At 60.4% G+C, this 19527-nt stretch overlaps 1 protein-coding gene across 1 annotated transcript in view; it reads right to left on the bottom strand.

The window, feature by feature from the left end:
- The window catches only part of NIBAN2 (niban apoptosis regulator 2), a 38427-nt gene extending 28470 nt beyond the window's left edge, over positions 1 to 9957 (bottom strand). The window contains exon 1 of the mRNA XM_021548092.2: positions 9870 to 9957. Within this exon, the coding sequence (XP_021403767.2) occupies positions 9870 to 9924 (55 nt within the window). The 5' untranslated portion in view covers positions 9925 to 9957. The remainder of the gene's footprint in view (positions 1 to 9869) is intronic.
- Between the last annotated feature and the right edge of the window lie 9570 nt (positions 9958 to 19527).

The raw sequence follows: 19527 nt of genomic DNA, 5'->3' as shown, positions 1-19527 counted from the left end.
CTCTGCGAGCCCAGCCCTCTGCAGAAGGCCCCTGGCATGATGCAGAATCATGGAATAACAGATTGGTTTGGGTTGGGAGCTCAAAGCTCATCCCTTCCCAACCCCTGCCACAGGCAGAGACTCCTTCCACTATCCCAGGAGTGGAGTGACAGCAGGGGCTGGAGCAGGGTGCCCAAACCCCTGTGGATGCCACAGGGATGCCTCACCCCAGGCAGGGAATTTTCCTCTTGGTCCAGAAAAAATTAAGAAAAACAAAAAGGCCAAAGCAGCTCATTGAAGCAGAACCCTTGGGCTGGGAGGGCAGGGCCTGACCTGGCTCCTTTCCTGGCTCTGTGGGACAGCTGGGCTCAGGCCAGCTCCCCTGTCCCTCTGCAGTATTCCCTGTCCCCTGCAGTGTCCCCTGGCCCCTGCAGTGTCCCCTGGTCCCTGCAGTGTCCCCTGGCCGCTGCAGTGTCCCCCATTCCCCTGCAGTGTCCCCTGTCCCCCTGCCAGGGGGTGACAGGGATGTGGCTGCAGGGCAGTCAGGAACAGACACCTCACGTCCCTTTGCTGTGCTCCCTGCCCTGGGGACAGTCCCTTTGTGCCTGGGGACAGTCCCTCTGTGCCTGGGGACAGTCCCTCCCTGGTGGGACAGGTGGCCCGTGGGCAGTGTGTGCTGGCCTGGCCAGTTTGCCCAGGCTGCTGGGGGAGGAGTTAATTACTCATTTAGCCCATAAATGATTAGTAAATGATTAGTGAGCGGGGGTGGGCTGCTGGGAGGAGCACAGGCTCAAACCCAGCTCCGGAGCAGTGGCACTGACAGGGACAAGCACCACGGTGGCACTGACAGAGCCAGCAGTGGCCTGGGTGGCTCTTCCAGCAAGGCACACAAAGCCACCGCAGGCAGGCTGATGCCACTGCTTGTCCCCAGGTCACCCCTCGCAGTGGGGATGCTCCAGCCAGCCCACTCTGCTGCCGGCTCCAGGCACACCCGCTGTCCCTTGGCCATCCTCCTGTCCCAAATCCTGCCATTATGCACACAGAGTGTGTGGGCATCCCCCTGAGGGCACTGCACGCTGAGGATGGGGGGCACACGTGGATGGGAGGCACAGGATGCCATGGATGAGGTGCCCAGGGCACCCCACAAGCAGTACCCAGACATGAGGACCCACGGCCAGGGGCTGTCCTGGCTCATCCCAAGCTCATCCCAGCAGGAATTTGGGAAGGACTGACAGCAGGAGATGGCTCCAGGCAGACTGAGCAGCAGCAGTGCAGTGACAGCCAGCACAAGGGACACTGCCACTGTGGATGGGGCACAGGAATCCTGCAGAGCCAATGGGGCACCCAAAGGGTTAAGCCCCAGCGGCAGTTTAGGCAGTTTAGGGTTTCGGGAATTTGGATGTGAGCTCATTTCCACCCAGAAACACAAATTCATTCACAGGGGCCTGACTCAGCCCGGCTGAGCATCCAGGGGAGATGCCAGCGCTGGGGGAAGTTGGGCACCAGTTCCTCACCCGGGGCACTGGGACAGAGCAGGGGCTGGAGGAGGTTTTGTTCCTGGGCACACAGAGCAGGGGCTGGAGGAGGTTTTGTTCCTGGGCACAGCCAAACCCGGGGGCTGACCCAGCAGCTCTCTGTATTTCCCCCTCTCATCCAAACCAGGAGAGGCTGAACAGGTAAAGCAAAGTGGGGAGAGCAAAAACTGGAAGAGTTTTCTCCCCTCTGACCTCCTTGAACCCAAATGCACCCTTCACCCAAACCCACTCCGGGTGTTCCAGCTCTGGGCTGCTGTTGGGACTGAGTTGGACTGGCACAAGTGGGGAGCAGAGTCTGCCCTGATGCCAGGCACTGCTCAGCACCAGGGATGGGGCAGGACAGGGGCACTGCCAGGCTCCAGCACCGCTCCAAAATCCATGGGGAATATTTTCAGAGTTGAAATTATTGCCTGAAAGCAGCTGAGAAGGGCGGTGGGGGTGGGAGGGGAGCGCTCGGTGCCTCCCCAGGCAGCAGCCCAGAGCAGCCCTGTGACTCAGCCGCGGTGGGAAGGCTGGGCTGAGCCGCAGGAAGGCATGAGGCAGCGGAGCCTCGCTGGAGAAACCAGCTGGGGCCAGGCCTGAACCGGTTGATCCTCTGAGCCGTGCCGGGCTCTGCCCCCGGATGAGTCAGATGCGCCCGTGGTGCCAGCGCAGGGCTGGGGCACCCGCCGGGGACACCGCTCTGCCATCCCTGCCACCTGCGGTGTCCCCCCGCCAGCCGGGACCCCGGGGGTGCCCCAGGGCTCTGTGCCCACCCTGCAGCTCCCAGCCCATCTCCCAGCACCTCGCCCAGCCTGCACAGCACCGCTGCCCTCCCGGCCCAGCCCAACCTGCAAGGACACGGCCGTGCTGCCCTGGGTGGCCCTGCGAGGATCCAGAGCCAACTGCGGGGCTGAACACGAAGCAGCACACTCCACAGTAACTCCTCGAGTTCTGAACAGCTGAAAAAAACACTCTCGGGAGACCTTTGCACACCTTCTGCTGTTTCTGCGGGCACCGCTGCTCCCGCTGCCCAGTGCCAGCCATGCCCCCGCAGCATCACCCTTCCCGGGGCTGGGGTGATGCCCAGCCCGGCAGGACAGGGATGAGAGCCCACGGGTGTTTTACCGTGGCGTGGATGCCGCTGTCCCACTGCCCCTGGAAACAAGGCAGCACGGGGCTGCTGCGTGCAAGGAATGTGCCCGTGAGTAACGAAGAGCAAACAGCAGCGGGGCTCCCGGCGCCTCTGGGGCTGGCCAGGATGCATGGAGATGCCTGCCCTAAGCTTCCCTGCCCTGCCTCCCTGCCCTGAGTCCCCTGCCCTGATCCTCCCTGCCCTGCCTCCCTGCCCTGAGCCCCCTGCCCTGATCCCCCCTGCCCTGAGCCCCCCTGCCCTGAGCCCCCTGCCCTGAGCCCCCTGCCCTGATCCTCTCTGCCCTGATCCTCCCTGCCCTGAGCCCCCTACGCTGAGCCCCCCTGCTCTGATCATTCCTGCCTGGAGCCCCCCTGCCCTGATCCTCCCTGCCCTGAGCCCCCTGTCCTGATCCCCCCTGCCCTGATCCTCCCTGTCCTGATCCTCCCTGCCCTGAGCCCCCCAGCTCTGATCCTCCCTGCCCTGCCTCCCTGCCCTGAGCCCCCTGCCCTGATCCCCCCTGCCCTGCCTCCCTGCCCTGAGCCCCCTGCCCTGAGCCCCCCTGCCTGAACACATCCCAGGCATGGGGCAGGAGGAGATCCCTGCCCCCATCCAACCCGCAAGCCCCTTTCCCCTTGGAGCAGTGCTCCAAATCTGTGGGGCACAGGTGCCCCCACGCCTGGGTTAAAGCAACCCCAGCCCAGAGTGCCACCTGGCACAGGCACAGCCACCAGCAGAGGTGACTGCACTCCCAGGAATGCCAGGATGTGTCCCACGGACAGGCAGGTGGCTGGGGAAGGATGGAGCATCCCTGGCTTGGCTCAAGCTGAACCCCAAACCCTGAGCTAGACCAGCATCCTGGCTGCAGCCACATCACCCCACACATCCCTTTTCCTCCTGAGTGCCACCAGCACCCGGGCAGGGTGGAGAAGAGCTGCCACCCCTCTGGCTGTCCCCACAGCAGGGTGGGACCCAGCACCACCCCAGATAAGGCCCGGCTGATCCCCCAGCACCGGCCGGGCTGCATTGCATCCATCCCTCGGGAATGGCGCAATCCCGCCCAGCCCGGCCCGGCCCAGCCCAGCCCAGCCGGGTGTGCACGGGCATCCACAACCTCCAGCCCTGCCAGCTGGGGACAGGCAGCTGAGGTTCCCACGGCAAAGGGGACACAGCAAATGTGGTCATCTCCTGTGCTGGGGGCAGCTGGGGTGGGCAGTCCTTGCTCCAGGATGTCCCGGGACCTGTGTCCCTTGTGTCCCCTCCTGCCCAGCCCCAGGGAGAGGAGCTGAACCTGGCACACTGTCCCTGTGCCCAGCTGGACAGTGCCAGGGGGAAACCAAATCCAGCCCCAGGGGAGGAGACCAAACAAAGATTTTTATGTGCATGTGAAAAAACAACCCAGCCAAGAGGGATTTGAAGAAAACAGACCTGAACCTGTCCTGGAGCTGTCCTGGAGCTCCCTCCCCTGCTGCTGGCCAGGCTCCTGCATCCAGCTCCTCCCCACCCATCCCACAGGATGCTGAGCCACCACAGTTTTGGGGTCTGGGAGCTGGCTCACCCCAGCTTTGGGCACATCCCTTCATGCAGAAAAATCTCTCCAGGGGCTGAGCAGAGCTGGCAGAAGGAGAACAGAAGCCAGGACAAGTGACCTGTGCCCAGGAGCCACCAGCACAGTGGGAGAAGGCTGAGATCCTGCCCCAGGCCTCGGTCACCTCCAGGGCAGTGTCCCATCCATCCTGCTGTGTGGGAATGTCCCATCCAGAGACACTCTAGTGAAGGGGTCCGAGCTCCCAAGAGGAATTCCCCAGAGAGATCCCTGGCAGGGAAGGGCAGAAGGGGACAAAGAAGGGCAGGAGGCCATGGCAAAGGGCAGGAAGGCAGGGAGAAGGGCACTGTGCTCTACCAGAGCTGGGACCTGTGTCAAATGTCACTGCTCTTTCCCTTTGAAAAGGGGGAAAAGGTGGAGTTTTATTCCTTCCTCCCCCGCCGGTCCAAGATACTGGGAGGAAGCAAGGACTGCTCTGCTCTGCCCCTTCCTCCCCTCCTGGCCCCAGCCATGGCCTCTCCACGGAGCCACTGCAGGCACGTCCAGGCACAGGACAAGGCTCCAAGGCTGGGGAGGGGGCACAGCCCCTGCCTGGGGACCTCAGCAGATGGGCTCTGGGGGCTGCAGTTCCAGGAGGAGCCGACATCTGTGGGAATCCAGAGCTTCCCTCTGGCTGCCCTGGCAGGTCTGGGACCCTGGCAGGGGTCAGGAACCCCCCTGGACAGAGCCCCCAGAGACACTGGCTGTGATCTCTGGCCATGGAAAAGAGTTTTCAACCTTACAGGATGAATTACCAGCTCTCAGTGTTTGATATAAGTAATAATTAAGTGTGGCACAGATGCAAAAGTAAAATTTTAGGATTCTAGATGAGGGGTCCAAAGGGCACAAGATGGAGGAAATTGGGTGTGCCTTGTCCTTTTTCTCCTTCTTCATGCCCTCCATGTCTCACTGTGGTGTTGGCATTTTTCTGTTGGTTCAGGCTGGGGACACACTGTCCAACGTAGGTGACAGATATTGGCACATTATTGTAAATCCAGCCCAGGGAGTTTCTGGTATTTAATGTTTGTCACATCCCACTAAGGGCAGAGCCCCACACGCTGCCCTGCAGGACAGAGCTGGGCAGGGCAGCAGAACATGTGAGAGATAAACAGAATAAACAACCTGGAAACCAGCACAGACCAATTATGGCTTCTGCTTTGGCAGGGGGCTGACAGACAGAGACTTTCTACAATCTCAGAATCATCAATACCACAGATTCTGACAGACATCCCCACAAGTTGGGTGGTGGGAGCAGAGCTGGGTCCTGCAGGGGCAGAGCAGCTCCTGGAGAGCTGCTGCTCACCTGCCTTCACACCTGGTCCCATGAAGTGCCCGTGGATGAACATCCCTGCATCCCTCCAGCCCTGCTTCCTGCTGGAAAGCTCGGAGGCACAGGAGCCTGGCAGTGCCAAGGGGCACCGAGCCCCTCAGAGCTCTGAGCCAGCCTCTGCAGTGATTTGGGGAGGAGGAGAGGCAAAGGCTTGCGAAATCCCAGCTCCTGGCTGTGTCCCTGTGTGGGAAATGAATTTGTAGAGCTTTAAGGCATTTACAGCATGGTGTGGCTAAAGGTGATAGGCCAAGAAACACTTTTAATGTATTGTAATTAAGAAATAGTTGGCTTCTGATTGTAATAGCATGAATTATAACATCTGTATTGTGTCACCCTTCACATGAGACTGAAAACTGAATAAAGGCTTTTAAAACGCCTCTCGGTTGCCCCATCTCTGAGTCAGAAAAGGGCCTCATCCAACATCCATGGGTTTCGGGGTGTCTGTATGCTGCGGAGGTGTCCTGGTCTGGGGGTGCTTTTCTCTCCCTGGGCTGGCTCTGAGCTGCCAGCCTGGCTCTGTTCCTGCTGTGCCAGCCCTGCTGCCCCCAGGCAGAGCAGGGATGCCCTCCCTGCGTGCCGCAGCTCGCTCCAGCCGAGCCTCTGGCTACAACCCCGGCCGGGGGAGGCAGGGAAAGCCCTCCCCGAGGGCAGGCGGGCTGTGCCCGGGGCTGAGCACGGCCGGGAGGGCTCCGAGCCGTGTCCCCTGCCCCGACACGCTGGCTCGGAGCGAGCCCCGTGCCCCGACACGACGGCTGCAGGTAAAGCCCCGGCTTGCCAGAACCAGCCCTCGCCGCTGGCAGCCAGCCCCGACGTGCCAGGGGAGTTATTTATTTGGCGATGAAAGACACGCGTTTCGTTGGGAGAAACCACTCCGCGGCCTCGGAGCCTCCCTGCACGGCTCCCCCGGGGCAGGGTGAGGGCTGCAGCCTCAAGACCAACCCCAGAGCCCGGCAGCCTCCACCTCCCACGCCGGCTGGGGCTGAGCTGCGGCAAAGGCTGGGAAATGAGTGTCACGCTTAGGGAAGCCACAGCGAACCTCCTCCTGCTGCCAGCAGCCTCCATCCCCGGGGCATGCCACAGCCGGGTGCCTTCTGGCATTTCCAGGCACCTCTGGAGCCGAGCCCTGCCATGCCATGCCATGCCACCCCTGCTGGGATCGGGGATATGCACACACCGATGCCCGACAAGAGAGCCTGCAGGTCCCGCCCCAGGGATGAGGCTCGGTGTCACCTCTGCCACCTCCGCGTGGGCTGCTGCTGCCTGTGGAAGTCCTACCCCGAAATTAGCAGCTGCTTCACTCTGTAATTAACGGGCTGGCGACTCCCCGGAGATGCCAGAGCAAGGTGGGAGCTCCCAGGGACCCTCCCTGTGCTGCCACACACCCCCACATCCCTCTGGCTGTGGAGACATCCAGCGGCTCCCGCTGAACCCTGGCCTCTGCCACTCACCCAGGAGCTCCTGCTGCATCCCTGGGTGCTGGCACCCCTGGGCTCAGGACCAGCAGCTGCACCCAGAGCTCCTGCCAGGCACGCTTCAGCTCAGCCCCCACGAGAAGGGGTCCATGGGATGCTCCAGGGAAGCATCATGACCCCAGCACGAGGGAAGAGCTTCATTCAGTCCCATGCTGAGAGCACCCCCTGCACTGGGCACGAGAGGACATCGTGCAAAACTCCACCCAGTGACATCCTGGTTTCCCAGGACACCCCATCCCTGCCCCCCTGGTGTGCCCAGGTGATGGTGCCCATGCTGGGTATCCTTGCACAAGGAGGATGAGCCAGTCCCTCCTCCAGCCCACAGAGCAGCTTGGAAACAACTCCCAGCCCACATCTGGGAGGAAGAGGAGGAGGAGGAGGAGGAGAGCAGCCAAAGGGTGTTGACAAACAAACTGGATGAGTCAGGCAGGAAGATGCCCAAAGCAGGGTGGCAGGAGGAGGCACCGGTCAGAGAGACCCTGCACAACGGAATGCAGGATCACACCTGTGGATCACACCTGGCTGCCCTGACAGCCCCAAAGCTGGCAGGGAGCTGCCTCTGTGACTGCCTGGGGTCCTCCAGCCCCAGCTGGGAGGAAAGACCCTGCTCCTGAGCCACCCATGTCACACATGTCTGGGAGACATTGGCACGAGCCTCACACAGCCACCATCAAATGGGCTGGGACAGGGCATGGCACCTGCACAGCCTGGGCACCATGGGCATGGCAGGGCTTCTCCCACCTGCCTCCTGCCTTTTCCCATTCCCAGGAGGGGTCTAGGCTGGGCTCTCCTCAGCAGCTCTGCTGGTCTAAGTGGCTGCAACCTCGAGAAGCACTGCCAAGCCCAAAGAGCTCCTGTGCCTCCAGCAACCAGGGTCATCGTGGCCTGGGCAGCAAATCCAAACACCCCAAATTTGGGAGGACAACCAGGAAAAGCTGATTGGAGAAGGGCTGGATCCTTCCTGGGACAGCAACAGTGGAGAACAGGCCGAGGTAGGCAGGAAAACCTGGAGTTTTCCCCGCCACGTTGCTTTGCATGCCTGACAGCAAGTCGTGCCTTGCCTGTTGGGCTCCAGCCCCTCCCAGCTCCGGGGGCTCCTCAGCCAGCCAGGAGCCCTGGCAGGAGCAGAGAGGTGCTCCAGGAGCCCAGTTTGCCCCAGTGTCTCCCAGGGAGGTGTCCCAGTGCAGGTGTGTGTCCCCTCTACTCACCCCAGAATAGCACGGGACACGTCTCCAAAATCCTATTCCACAGGAATCTTTTTTTCCCTCAGTAAATATTTTTCCCATGAAGAGCCCTCTGCAGTCCCCAAGCATGGGTTTAACCCATTCTTGGGGACTGCAGAGGGCTCTTCATGGGAACCCTGGGCTAACAGGCCTTGCAAACACCCAACCCCTGATCCAGCAGAGCCAGATTCCTGCACAGGAAACCCAGCCAGGCTTCTCCTTGTTATTCTTCAGGATTAAGATCACAGGGGCTTGCACGGGGAGCTATCTGTGCCCAGACAATCTCAGCAAGTTCCAGAGAAACTCAGGATGTGCTTTGGATCCAAACACGCCACGGGCAGCCCTGACCCGGCGCTCAGCCGGCGCTGAGCTTTAACTAATGCAAGATGAAAACCCCAGAGCGAGTTCCAAGCTCTCCTTCAAAGCTCAGAAACCTGCTGGCGTCCTGCTGAGCCGCATACCACGTAAGCATTCCTGCCAGGACGGGGCCTGGCAGGGCGGATGGGCTGCACGGCGAGACAGCCGCCCCTGTGCCAGCCCCACGGCAGCTCCGGCGCGGCTGCAGCTCTGCCCGCAGAGCCCTCCCTTGGGGACAAAAGGACTTCAGAGCCACTCCCGCGGCTTTATGGCCGCGACAGAGGAGTGATACGGCGGAGTCACCTCCAAAACACGGGCGCTCCCCAGCCCTTGAGCTGCCGGAGAGGCGCACAGGGTCCAGCACGAAGCTGTGCCACCCGCTCAGGTGTGGCCCCGCTGCTGCGGGGGTGGCTTCACCCACCGGAGACGAGGTTATGCCAGCCTGGGGAGCTGAAACCAAAGCTGGGAGACGAAAAGGCTCCGAGGTCACGTCCTGCCCGCTCACAAGCCTCGGGGAGCCGAGAGCCCGCATCACGAGTGACGCAAAGTGGCTTGGGGGAGCCAAGCACTGCCACGGGGGGGTGACCCCACTTAGAGGGGTCAGAAGTGTCACCACAGACCCCAATTAGCAGCGCTGAGCCCCCAGCCACGGCTTGACACGATGCGTGCCCGAGCAGAGCCGTCACTGAGCTCTGGGCAGACGCCCCGAGCCGCCCCGGGACAGCCGGGCTCTCAATGGCCACATTGTCACCCTGCCTGTCGCACCGAGCTGGCGGGGGCACCGCTGTGTCCTGCCTGGAGCCAGCCAGGGGTGCAGGCAGCCCTTCCCTCGGCCCCACAGCCTCAGGGGGGTTTGCTAAGGATCCCCCAGCGCTGTGAAGGGGGATGAGACTCATATGGCAGGCAGCGCCGGCAGTGCCGTGCTGACAGCGGTGTCCCTGCGCTTCCAGCATCCCCCTGAAGCCAGCTCCCCTCTCACCTCCCCGAATCCCGAGGGGTCCCCGAGCCCTGCTGCCAACGCAAACACCCCCGGCACAACGCAGCCTTTCATTTGGGAGGCACACGGGCACCTCGGGTACCCCCCAGAGCTGTGCCGAGGCAAAACCACGGGGAAACTAAAACCTAAAAAGTTTGAAGAGCGAAAGAGAGGCGAAGGGCAGGCGTGGGGGTCCCGGGAAGACTGAGCGGGGGGGTTCCCAAAGGGATTGAAGGACGGATGGGGAGATCCCGGGGGTGTGCCCGGGATGAGCGGAGCGGGGGGCGCGCCGGGGGCTCACCCGCGATGTGCTGGCGGCGACCCTCGTCCAGGTGCGTGGAGACCACATCGCCCATGGCGAGCGGAGCCGGGCCGGGCCGGGCGGCGGGAGGAGCGGCAGGAGGAGGGGGGAAGAGGGAGGAGGAGGAGAAGGAGGAGGAGGAGAAGGAGGAGGGGGAGGAAGAAGGCAGAGCTCAGGGCGGCCCGGCAGCACGGCGCCCCACGGCCCCCCCGGCCACTCCTCCCGCACCGCCCCGCGTCCCGCCCGCCGCCTCGGGGAGAGGCTGTGAGTGTCCCCCCGCTGGGTAATTAGCCGCGCTAATTGCCGCGGGGGGATGGGCAGATGGAGGAGGGGCCGTGCCCCCCAGCCGGGAGCCGGGCAGTGCTCGGTGTGTCCCGAATTCCCAGCGGGAGAAGCGGCTCCGCGCCGGCCCCGCGCTGCTCCGGCCCGGCATTGCCACACCCGGGCTCCGTCCTACCTGCGCCCACGCCCCGCAGCCGCCAGCCGTGACCTTGGTGCCAAACGGGACAGCGGGCGTGGGAGCCGGCGGGCAGCGGGCACAGCCAGGGGCCCCTCGCCCTGCCCAGCCCGGGATGGGAACGCTTGAGGTGTTTAAAACCCGCCCCAGCCACAGGTTTCGGCTGCGCCGGGACGGGGGTTGGCATCTCCCGGGTGAGGAGGGCACACTCAGAGCGGGACACTGGCACCGGGAATGTGCGAGCGTGCGAAGGCTCCTCGCACACAGCCGGGGAGGAAGCGCTGGGAAAAAGCTCCTCCTTCCTCTTCGCTGCTGCTGCCGCTCCTTTCCGAGCGCAACAGGCGGAAACAGCCCTGCAGGATGCCTGGCGCTGCCCGGGCACGATCCGCGGGGAGGAAAGGCCTCGCCGCCCTCGTTCCCAGAGCCCGGGCACCGCCAGCAGCTCGGGCTGTGACCGAGGGAGGAAGAGGAGGAGGAGGAGGAAGGAGGACGTGGTGGCGTGACCAGAAAGTTCAAGCTGTTCCCAGCTGCGGGGAGTCGCTGCCGAGGTGGATGCACGCCTTGGGATCGCTCTGGGTCTCTGGATGCTTCCAGAGCTCTGGAAGCCGGGCGAAGCTCGGCTCAGCTGCTTGGCTCGGTGTGGGGCAGCCAGCGTGGAAACGGCTCCGGGAAGGCTTTTCCTGGGCTGGCCTTGTTTACCCGGGAGCGGTGGGAGGGAGGGTTGGAAGTGGCCGGGCTGGGAGCGAGGCATCCTGTTTATCCTCCTGAAATAGCTGCCCTTGGCCGCCGGGGCTGGGCAGGGGGCGGCAGGATGCGCACAGCCCTCCCCGCCTGCTGCCACCACCCCGGGGGACGCCAGCGGGTCCTGCCCCCTCGCCGTGCCAGGGGGATGCCACCCCGGAGCCAAAAATTCTCCTTTTTGGGCAGGGATGCGTCCGTGCCACGCTCTGCCCAAGCAGAACATTCCTCACGTGGCCAAAAAACGTCAGGACATCGAGTGGCATCCAGGTGCCACCTGCGTTTGTCCCAGCACCCTCTTCCCCCAGGAATGCCCACAGTGCATCAGCATTTTCCATCCTGATACACTTCTCACCCCTCCGACTCATTCCAATGGGAAAATAATCCCAAAGCTGGAATTTCTTCCCCTGAGATGTCCCATAAGAAGGTTTACCCTTAGCACGGGGCTTGTTTGCAGCTTGTTTGCCTGGCCAGAATGCTGCTGGTATCAAGGGATTCTCGTGGGAAATTCATCTGCAGCAAAATCTCCTTTCCAGTGGAAAATCCTTCCACTGGAGGCTTTTAAATACTTTCCCCAGTGCTGATCCCCAAGAAGTCTGGCTGTGAATTAATTTGAAATTCTGTCTTAGTGTGGTGGTGGTATTTAAGAGGCGATGAAAATGCATCCAATCCCCTTCAAACTGAAAAGAAATGGGAGTATCTATCCATGTAAATAACTTCATAATTAGAAACCAAGCTTCATCCCTTCCAAAAAAGCAATGTATGGAATATGATTTAGGCAGTGCCCACAGAATCCTGCTAAATAAACCTTAATAAAAGCCTTATTTTTGAAAAATTAATCCACACAAGCACCGAAGCACTGAGTCATCCCTGACTCTTTTGCCCGCTGGTGTGTTTCTTAAGTAAAAAAAAAAAATAAAACCTGAATGAAGAGGTAAAAAATGGACAGCATTGATATTGTTGATTTGCAAACAGGAAGGGGAGGTTTGTGGCACACAGAAATAGCCTGGAGGCTGTCACACAGACACACAGGCTGCTTTTGGGGCCCCCAAAACCACCTGAGGATGGGCACGATGTCCTGGCAGCGTCAGACAGCGCCACGTGGTGACACAGCATGAGCTTTTGGCACGGGCTGGCTGGTGCCAGAGATGGGCTCAGCTGCTAAAGCGTGGCACAGGAAAGCAAAGAAGTTCTTTGAAGGCTTTTATTGTGACTGGAGACATTTGGGAGCTCAAAACTCAACAGGTGAGCACATTTTGGTTTGTTCCTACAGGGTCATGTGCAGAGGGGATTGTCCCCAGTGTGCTCCTGCTCAGGGTTTCCTTCATCCCCACCAGCCCAGTGGCTGGCCCAGGATGATGAGGATGAGGATGGGGATGGGGATGGGGATGGGGATGGGGATGGGGATGGGAATGGTTTGTCCTTCCTCTGCAGCACATTTTGGTGCATACCCACATGGTCATGTGCAGAGGGGATTGTCTCCATGCTCCTGGTCCGGTTCCTTCATCCCTGCTACCCTGATGGGTGTCTGAGGAGGATGGGATGGGGATGGGGTTGGAATGGGGGTGGGGATGGGGATAGGAATGGTTTGTCCTTCCTCTCCAGCTGCAGTTTCTGGGAGCCCAGCCTGGCCCTGCCCAGGCATAAGCCTGTCCTGTTGAGCACCAGGGGTGTAGACACAGCCCCCCACTGCCCTCCTGCCTCCCCTCCTGGCTCCATCCATCCCAAGGATGTCTTTAAATCCATCCCAACTCCCTCCTCAGCTGAGTTGGGGCTCAGCTCCCAACTCCCTGCTCTGCTTCCCCATATCCCTCTGCAAAGGCTCCAGGTAAAGCCCCTGGGTTCAGGAAAACAAACCACCAGTTCCAGCAGCACAAGTGATGCTCAAATGGTTTTGTCACACCCTGGCCTGGGCCTGTCCCACGTGCTGGGGCTCCCAGGGACCCAGCACAGACGTCCCTCCCATCAGAGGCTGTGCAGTGTTGGAGTTGTACAGAATTGCAGCCTGATAAAGTCTAATCATGCCAGCTAATTACATCTCTCTGAAGAGATGGAAATAATGCTTATCTGCCTAAAGCTGATGAATTATCTACCCCAGCTTGGAAATGAAGGATTTCCCTGTGAATACAGCCGAGGAGAATAAACACTCTCGTGATTTCAGGCAGCTCCTGGGATGGTGGTGATGGCAGCAGCGAGGTGAGGTAGTTCCCAAATTATTAAAGCCTTCAAAGCCTTCAGTGTATTAGTCCATCATGATGAGCAAAGTGTTCCATACCTGTCTTTCACCCTCCCAGGATGATTCTGGATGATTCTGATGTCACAGTCCATGGCTGTGGCAAGGCTTTTTTTTTTAAAGTTGATTATGTGGGATATTTTTTCTGCTCACAGCAGTCAAAGCAAGCCTGGCAGGGGCTGTGTGCTCAGCTCCCTGCCCTCCTGTCCCTCAGCTGATCCTCTGGATTGGGTGCCTGTGGGGGGATCATCCCACCGTGCTCCCGTTGGGTTTTCCATGAGGCATTAGCACGGTTAGAGCCTGACCTCTCAGCAGCAGAGGTGGATGCACCTGCAGAGCCCAGAACAGGCTGTTCCCGAGCGCTCCCACCTCCCGATCCTGCGGGATTCCTGCAGCCGCTGAGCGCTGCGGGATAAAGCTCCAGCCCAGGAAATGGTTATTTCCCTGTCACCGACACCAGGAGCAGTCAGTGGAGTTTTCCTCCCGCTCTCAATGACCCTGGCACAGGGATCTATTTCCACCTCACCAGATCACCGGGAAACCCGATCGCGGTGCGGGAAGAGCCGGGGGGATGGGGGGCTGGTGGGGTTTGAGGGTAGGAGCTGCAGCCAAGGGGAGGTCGGGGTGTCCTTCCCTCGCACTGGGCTCGGGTCCCCGTCCTCAGGGTGGGGGGTGGAAACCCACCTGGGGTCACCTCTGAGGCCCCGAGGTGCTGGGACGTGTCCTGGTTAAGGAACCTGCTGTGCCCTGGGGTCCGAGCCAGCCCCAGCACATGGCATATGGAACATGGGACATGGCACATAGGACATGGCACATGGCACATGGCACACGGCACATGGGACATGGCACATGGGACATGGGACATGGGACATGGCACATGGCACATGGCACACGGCACACGGCACACGGCACACGGCACATGGCACATGGCACATGGTTTATGGCACATGACACTGGCACAGAACATGGCACATGGGACGGACACTGGCACACGGGACATGGGATGGGCACTGGCATGGGACATGAGACACATGGCACACGGGACACAGGACACGAGACATGGGACATGGGACAGGCACAGGCAGGACAACCTGCGCGCTGGGATGAGCACAAGGAACGGGCATGGGCACCGGCCTGGCATGGACGTGACTCTGGCTCTGCTCCTGGCTGTGGGATGTCGGGAAGAGTTTTATATTGGGGTTTTTATTGGGGTTTTCTGCCCCACTCCCAAACCCTGGGCAGGTGCAGGGGCTGAGGCTGGGTCACAGCTCTGGCATGGGCAGGAGGGAGAAGCAGCGGCAGAGAAGGGGCTAGAGGTGCCCTCCTGTGCCGGGGGCTGCTCACCTTCCCCAGAACTGCTCTCGCTGCAATTAACAGCGGCGTAATTGCCGCAATAGAACTTTGCAGTGCTGATTAAGGCCAGGGCAGCTCTGCCCAGCCCCGCGAGCGGTGCTGCACCCTCCGTCCCGCTGCTGACCCAGCGCTGCGCTCCAGAGAGCAGCGGCATCAAACACTGCTGAATCAGGCCTGCCTCCAGCGGCTCCTGCTCAATCAGGGCGCGTCCATCAGCTCCAGCCCCAGCTCCAGCCTGGGAACGGAGCTCTGAGCGGGATCCATCAGCTCCAGCCCCAGCTCCAGCTTGGGCACGGGGCTCTGAGCGGGATCCATCAGCTCCAGCCCCAGCTCCAGCCTGGGAACGGAGCTCTGAGCGGGATCCATCAGCTCCAGCCCCAGCTCCAGCCTGGGAACGGAGCTCTGAGCGGGATCCATCAGCTCCAGCCCCAGCTCCAGCCTGGGCACGGGGCTCTGAGCAGGATCCATCAGCTTCTGCCTGGGAACGGAGCTCTGAGCGGGATCCATCAGCTCCAGCCCCAGCTCCAGCCTGGGCACGGGGCTCTGAGCGGGATCCATCAGCTCCAGCTCGGAGCTCTGAGCAGAGGGGTGACACTGACTGAGGGGCACATGGGGACCCGAAAAACCCCCAGGCCAGTGCCAGGGGGCTGTGACAGGCAGCACAGGGACGGGGGTGTCACCTCACCCTCTCCCCCGGTGGGTGAGCACCCATCGCCCACCAGCGCCCCGGGGCTTGGAGGGGCCGGCGGGGCCGGGGGAGCGCAGCCCGCGGAGCGGTGGGCACGGGGGCAGGAGGAGGAGGAGGAGGAGGAGGAGGAGGGAGGCTCCTGCGGACCGGCATTCCCCTCTGCTGGTCGGCACTGGGATAACTGGTGGCGCCAGCCCGGCGCTGGCAGGGAGCCGGGCTCGGCTCGGTGCAGCCTGCGGAGGGTGCGACAGACTGGCGACGTGGGCACCGGCGTGGCACGGGGCGTGGGGTGCGGGCACCGGCGTGGGCACCGGAATGAGCACGGGGACACGGGACATGGGACATGGCACATGCACTGGCACGGCACATGGCACATGGCACATGGCACATGGCACATGGCACACGGTACATGGCACATGGCACACGGTACATGCCACATGGGACATGGCCCATGGCACACGGGACATGGCCCATGGCACACGGGACATGGCACATGGCACATGGGACATGGCACACGGCACATGACACATGGCACATGGGACCCGGGACATGGGAAATGGCACATGGCACATGGGACAGGCACATGGGACATGGCATGGGAAATGAGACACCGGACATGAGACATGGGACATGGGACAGGCACAGGCAGGACAGCCTGGGCACTGGGATGAGCACAAGGAACGGGCATGGGCACCGGCCTGGCATGGACGTGACCCTGGCTCTGCTCCTGGCTGTGGGATGTCGGGAAGAGTTTTATATTGGGGGTTTTATTGGGGTTTTCTGCCCCACTCCCAAACCCTGGGCAGATGCAGGGGCTGGGGCTGGGTCACAGCTCTGGCATTTGCACCAGGGAAAGGAAAAATTCCATGTTTGATAATGCTGAGGAGCTGGAAATGGGGAAATCCCAAAGCACCAGGCTGGCCCTGCCTGCACCAGAGCAGGGTCTGCCCAGCCCTCACTGCCCCCAGCAGGAACACCAGGTTCCTGGAGATGATTAACCCCGAGCAGCTGTGCCCCGGGCAGCTCATGGGGACACAAACAACGGGTGACACTGTGCCCCTGCTGTCCCTACAGGCACCTTCCCCTGGGACACGTCCCCAGCCCCGGGCCAGGCGTTCAGCAGCCAGCATTGCCTCTGCCTGCACTCAGGGCGGGTGGAAGTGCCTCCCCATCCCACATCCCCAGACCATGGATGCATTCCCCAGTGGATACTGGATACTCTCACACCCTCCCACAGTGTCCTGAAATCCCAAATATTCCGGGGGAGCCCCCCGGGAAGATGGTCAGCAGATCAGCAGGAGCTGCCAATGTTTCCCCCTTCAACCCAGGGCTCAGATGATTGTGGGGCACCCCCATTTCTGCCAGTTAAACACATGTCCAGCATCTGAGCAGTTTTTAACGGGATTTTTGGGGCTGAAAGAGCCCAGAGTGAGGCCTCCTGGCCTAGACTCCTTAGGAGAGGACCAGGAAGGAGGGATCAGGATGTGGCCCCAGGGCTGCTGGGGGAAGCATCTCGACATCAACTTCCCCTTGTACCACAGGCATCCTTACACTTGTCTGTCAGGAAAACCAGCCTGAGCCAGCTCTGACCCTAAGACCAGTCCCTCCTCTGGCCTCCCAGCTCCCTGTTGCTTCCCAGAGTTCCATTCCACACCAATAGCTGCTGGTGGAGGGCCCAGTTGCCACATTTGGCCATCCCAATTTCCCTGATTTGGATCAAAACAGCACAGGATGGAATGAGGGGAGCAGCCACCACCTCCCCCCATCCACTCTGATGCTTCTTCCCAGCCCTATGTGTGGAAAGGGGGAAAAGCTCCTTCCCTTCCCTTCCCTTCCCTTCCCTTCCCTTCCCTTCCCTTCCCTTCCCTTCCCTTCCCTTCCCTTCCCTTCCCTTCCCTTCCCTTCCCTTCCCTTCCCTTCCCTTCCCTTCCCTTCCCTTCCCTTCCCTTCCCTTCCCTTCCCTTCCCTTCCCTTCCCTTCCCTTCCCTTCCCTTCCCTTCCCTTCCCTTCCCTTCCCTTCCCTTCCCTTCCCTTCCCTTCCCTTCCCTTCCCTTCCCTTCCCTTCCCTTCCCTTCCCTTCCCTTCATTTTTGGGTCCCAATTTTTCCAGTGAGACAAAAGCCACATTTGTAGTCACACATCTGAACAACCCAACCCCAGTGTGCACCAGTCAGACTGCTTGTAACTGTTCTAGCAGAATTTTCTCAAAATATTGTAGAATTCATCAAAGTTACTAAAACATAAACTGTGCTAAAATAAGAACGAAGAAGCTCAGAAACCGAATACCAAGATCACAAGAACTAAATAGCAGAAGACTGTGAAACACCTAAAATATAATGAATTACAGATACTAAGAAAAAGAAACAGAAAACAAGACAGCAAGACAAAAACACCGATAAAGAAGTGTATATTTAGCAGTTTGTAAAATCTATAAAAGTGTGTGCAACATAAACAAAAAACATCTTCTGCTTAACCATATTAATCAGTTATTCAATAATCCTAAATTTCCCACACACTTTTTCCTTATTTATATTTTCTACCAGGTGTGATGGATGCAAGAGAACCACCGGGCTGCCAGGACTGTCCCCAAGGGCGAGGGGACACACCCTGGGGACCCCTCCAGCTGGGTCTGTGGGAACCCAGGGCTTCCCTCTGGCTGCCCTGGCAGGGGGTCAGGAACCCCCTGGACAGAGCCCCCAGAGACACTGTCTGTGATCTCTGGCCATGGAAAAGAGTTTTCAATCTTACAGGATCAATTACCAGCTCTGAGTGTGTGATAGAAGTAATAATTAAGTGTGGCACAGGTGCAAAAGTAAAATTTTAGGATTCTAGATGAGGGGTCCAAAGGGGACAAGCTGGAGGAAATTGGGAGTGCCTTGTCCTTTTTCTCCTTCTTCATGCCCTCCATGTGTCACTGTGGTGTTGGCATTTTTCTGTTGGTTCAGGCTGGGGACACACTGTCCAACGTAGGTGACAGATATTGGCACGTTATTGTAAATGCAGCCCAGGGAGTTTCTGGTATTTAATGTTTGTCACATCCCACTGAGGGCAGAGCCCCACACGCTGCCCTGCAGGACAGAGCTGGGCAGGGCAGCAGAACATGTGAGAGATAAACAGAATAAACAACCTGGAAACCAGCACAGACCAATTATGGCTTCTGCTTTGGCAGCGGGGCTGACAGACAGAGACTTTCTACAATCTCAGAATCATCAATACCTCAGATTCCCACAGGGTCCAGCTCTCCTGCAGCTCCCTACCCACGCTGGGGCTTTTCCTGCAGACAAGTGATGCTCGGCCTGCCTGGGCAGGCTGGCAGGGAGCTGGAGCAGCAGTATAAATACCTCACTCCTAAATAGCCTGCTGGTATTTATAGCCTGCGCTTGGCACCGAGTCCGCGGCTCTGACAAACTCAACTCGGGATTATTTTGAAGGAAGCGTCGAGGAGAGCAGGTTTTGTAGGGAAGGACTGGGGCTGGCGGCTGCCTGGGGCTGCTGGAGCTGGATGGAGCTCAGGGTTGTCACTCCGCTGTCCCTGCGGGCGCTGCTTTGCTGTCCCGTGTCCCCAGGCAGGGTGACCGGGTGAAGCTCTCAGTGTGAATGTGTCCATGGGCACACACCTGCGGGCACAGCCTGCCTCGCATCGCTGCTCGCTCCGGCTCCAGCACCGCTCTGGCCCCAACTCCCTTCCCATTCCCCCGTCACAGCCAGCCCAGGCTCCGAGGGGAGCCCAGGAGCGCCCAAATCCCCTGGGCACAGCCCGGACACAGCCTGGCAGCCCTGGCAGCCGGCCCGCAGGGAAAGCTCACCGGGTACCCCCGACTGCAGCCCTGCCGTGCCCAGCACTGATCCCCCTGCGTTTGTACTGGGATTGCACTGGGATTGGACTGGGATTGGACTGGCATTGGACTGGGAAATGAACCCGGCTGACCCCAGGGACCCCTCCCCACTGCAGCCCCGGGGGTGGGAGGGGTCCGGGAGGGGGTGGGGGGCGATGCTTGGCTTTGGCAGAGCTTTGGTGACAGAGCTGAGCCCTGGGGGTGTGCGGGGTGTGGGGGATACTGGGTGCGGGTCTTGGGGTGATGCTGGGGCCCTGTGGGGTGATGCTGTGGGTCTGTGAATGATGCTGGGGGTGTGTGGGTGATGCTGGGGGCCTGTGGGTGATGTTGGGTTTCCGTGGGTGATTCTGGGGA

Source organism: Lonchura striata, chromosome 22 (genome assembly GCF_046129695.1).
Source record: "Lonchura striata isolate bLonStr1 chromosome 22, bLonStr1.mat, whole genome shotgun sequence".
Classification (NCBI taxonomy): domain Eukaryota; kingdom Metazoa; phylum Chordata; class Aves; order Passeriformes; family Estrildidae; genus Lonchura; species Lonchura striata.
This window is presented reverse-complemented; position numbering and strand designations above follow the sequence as displayed.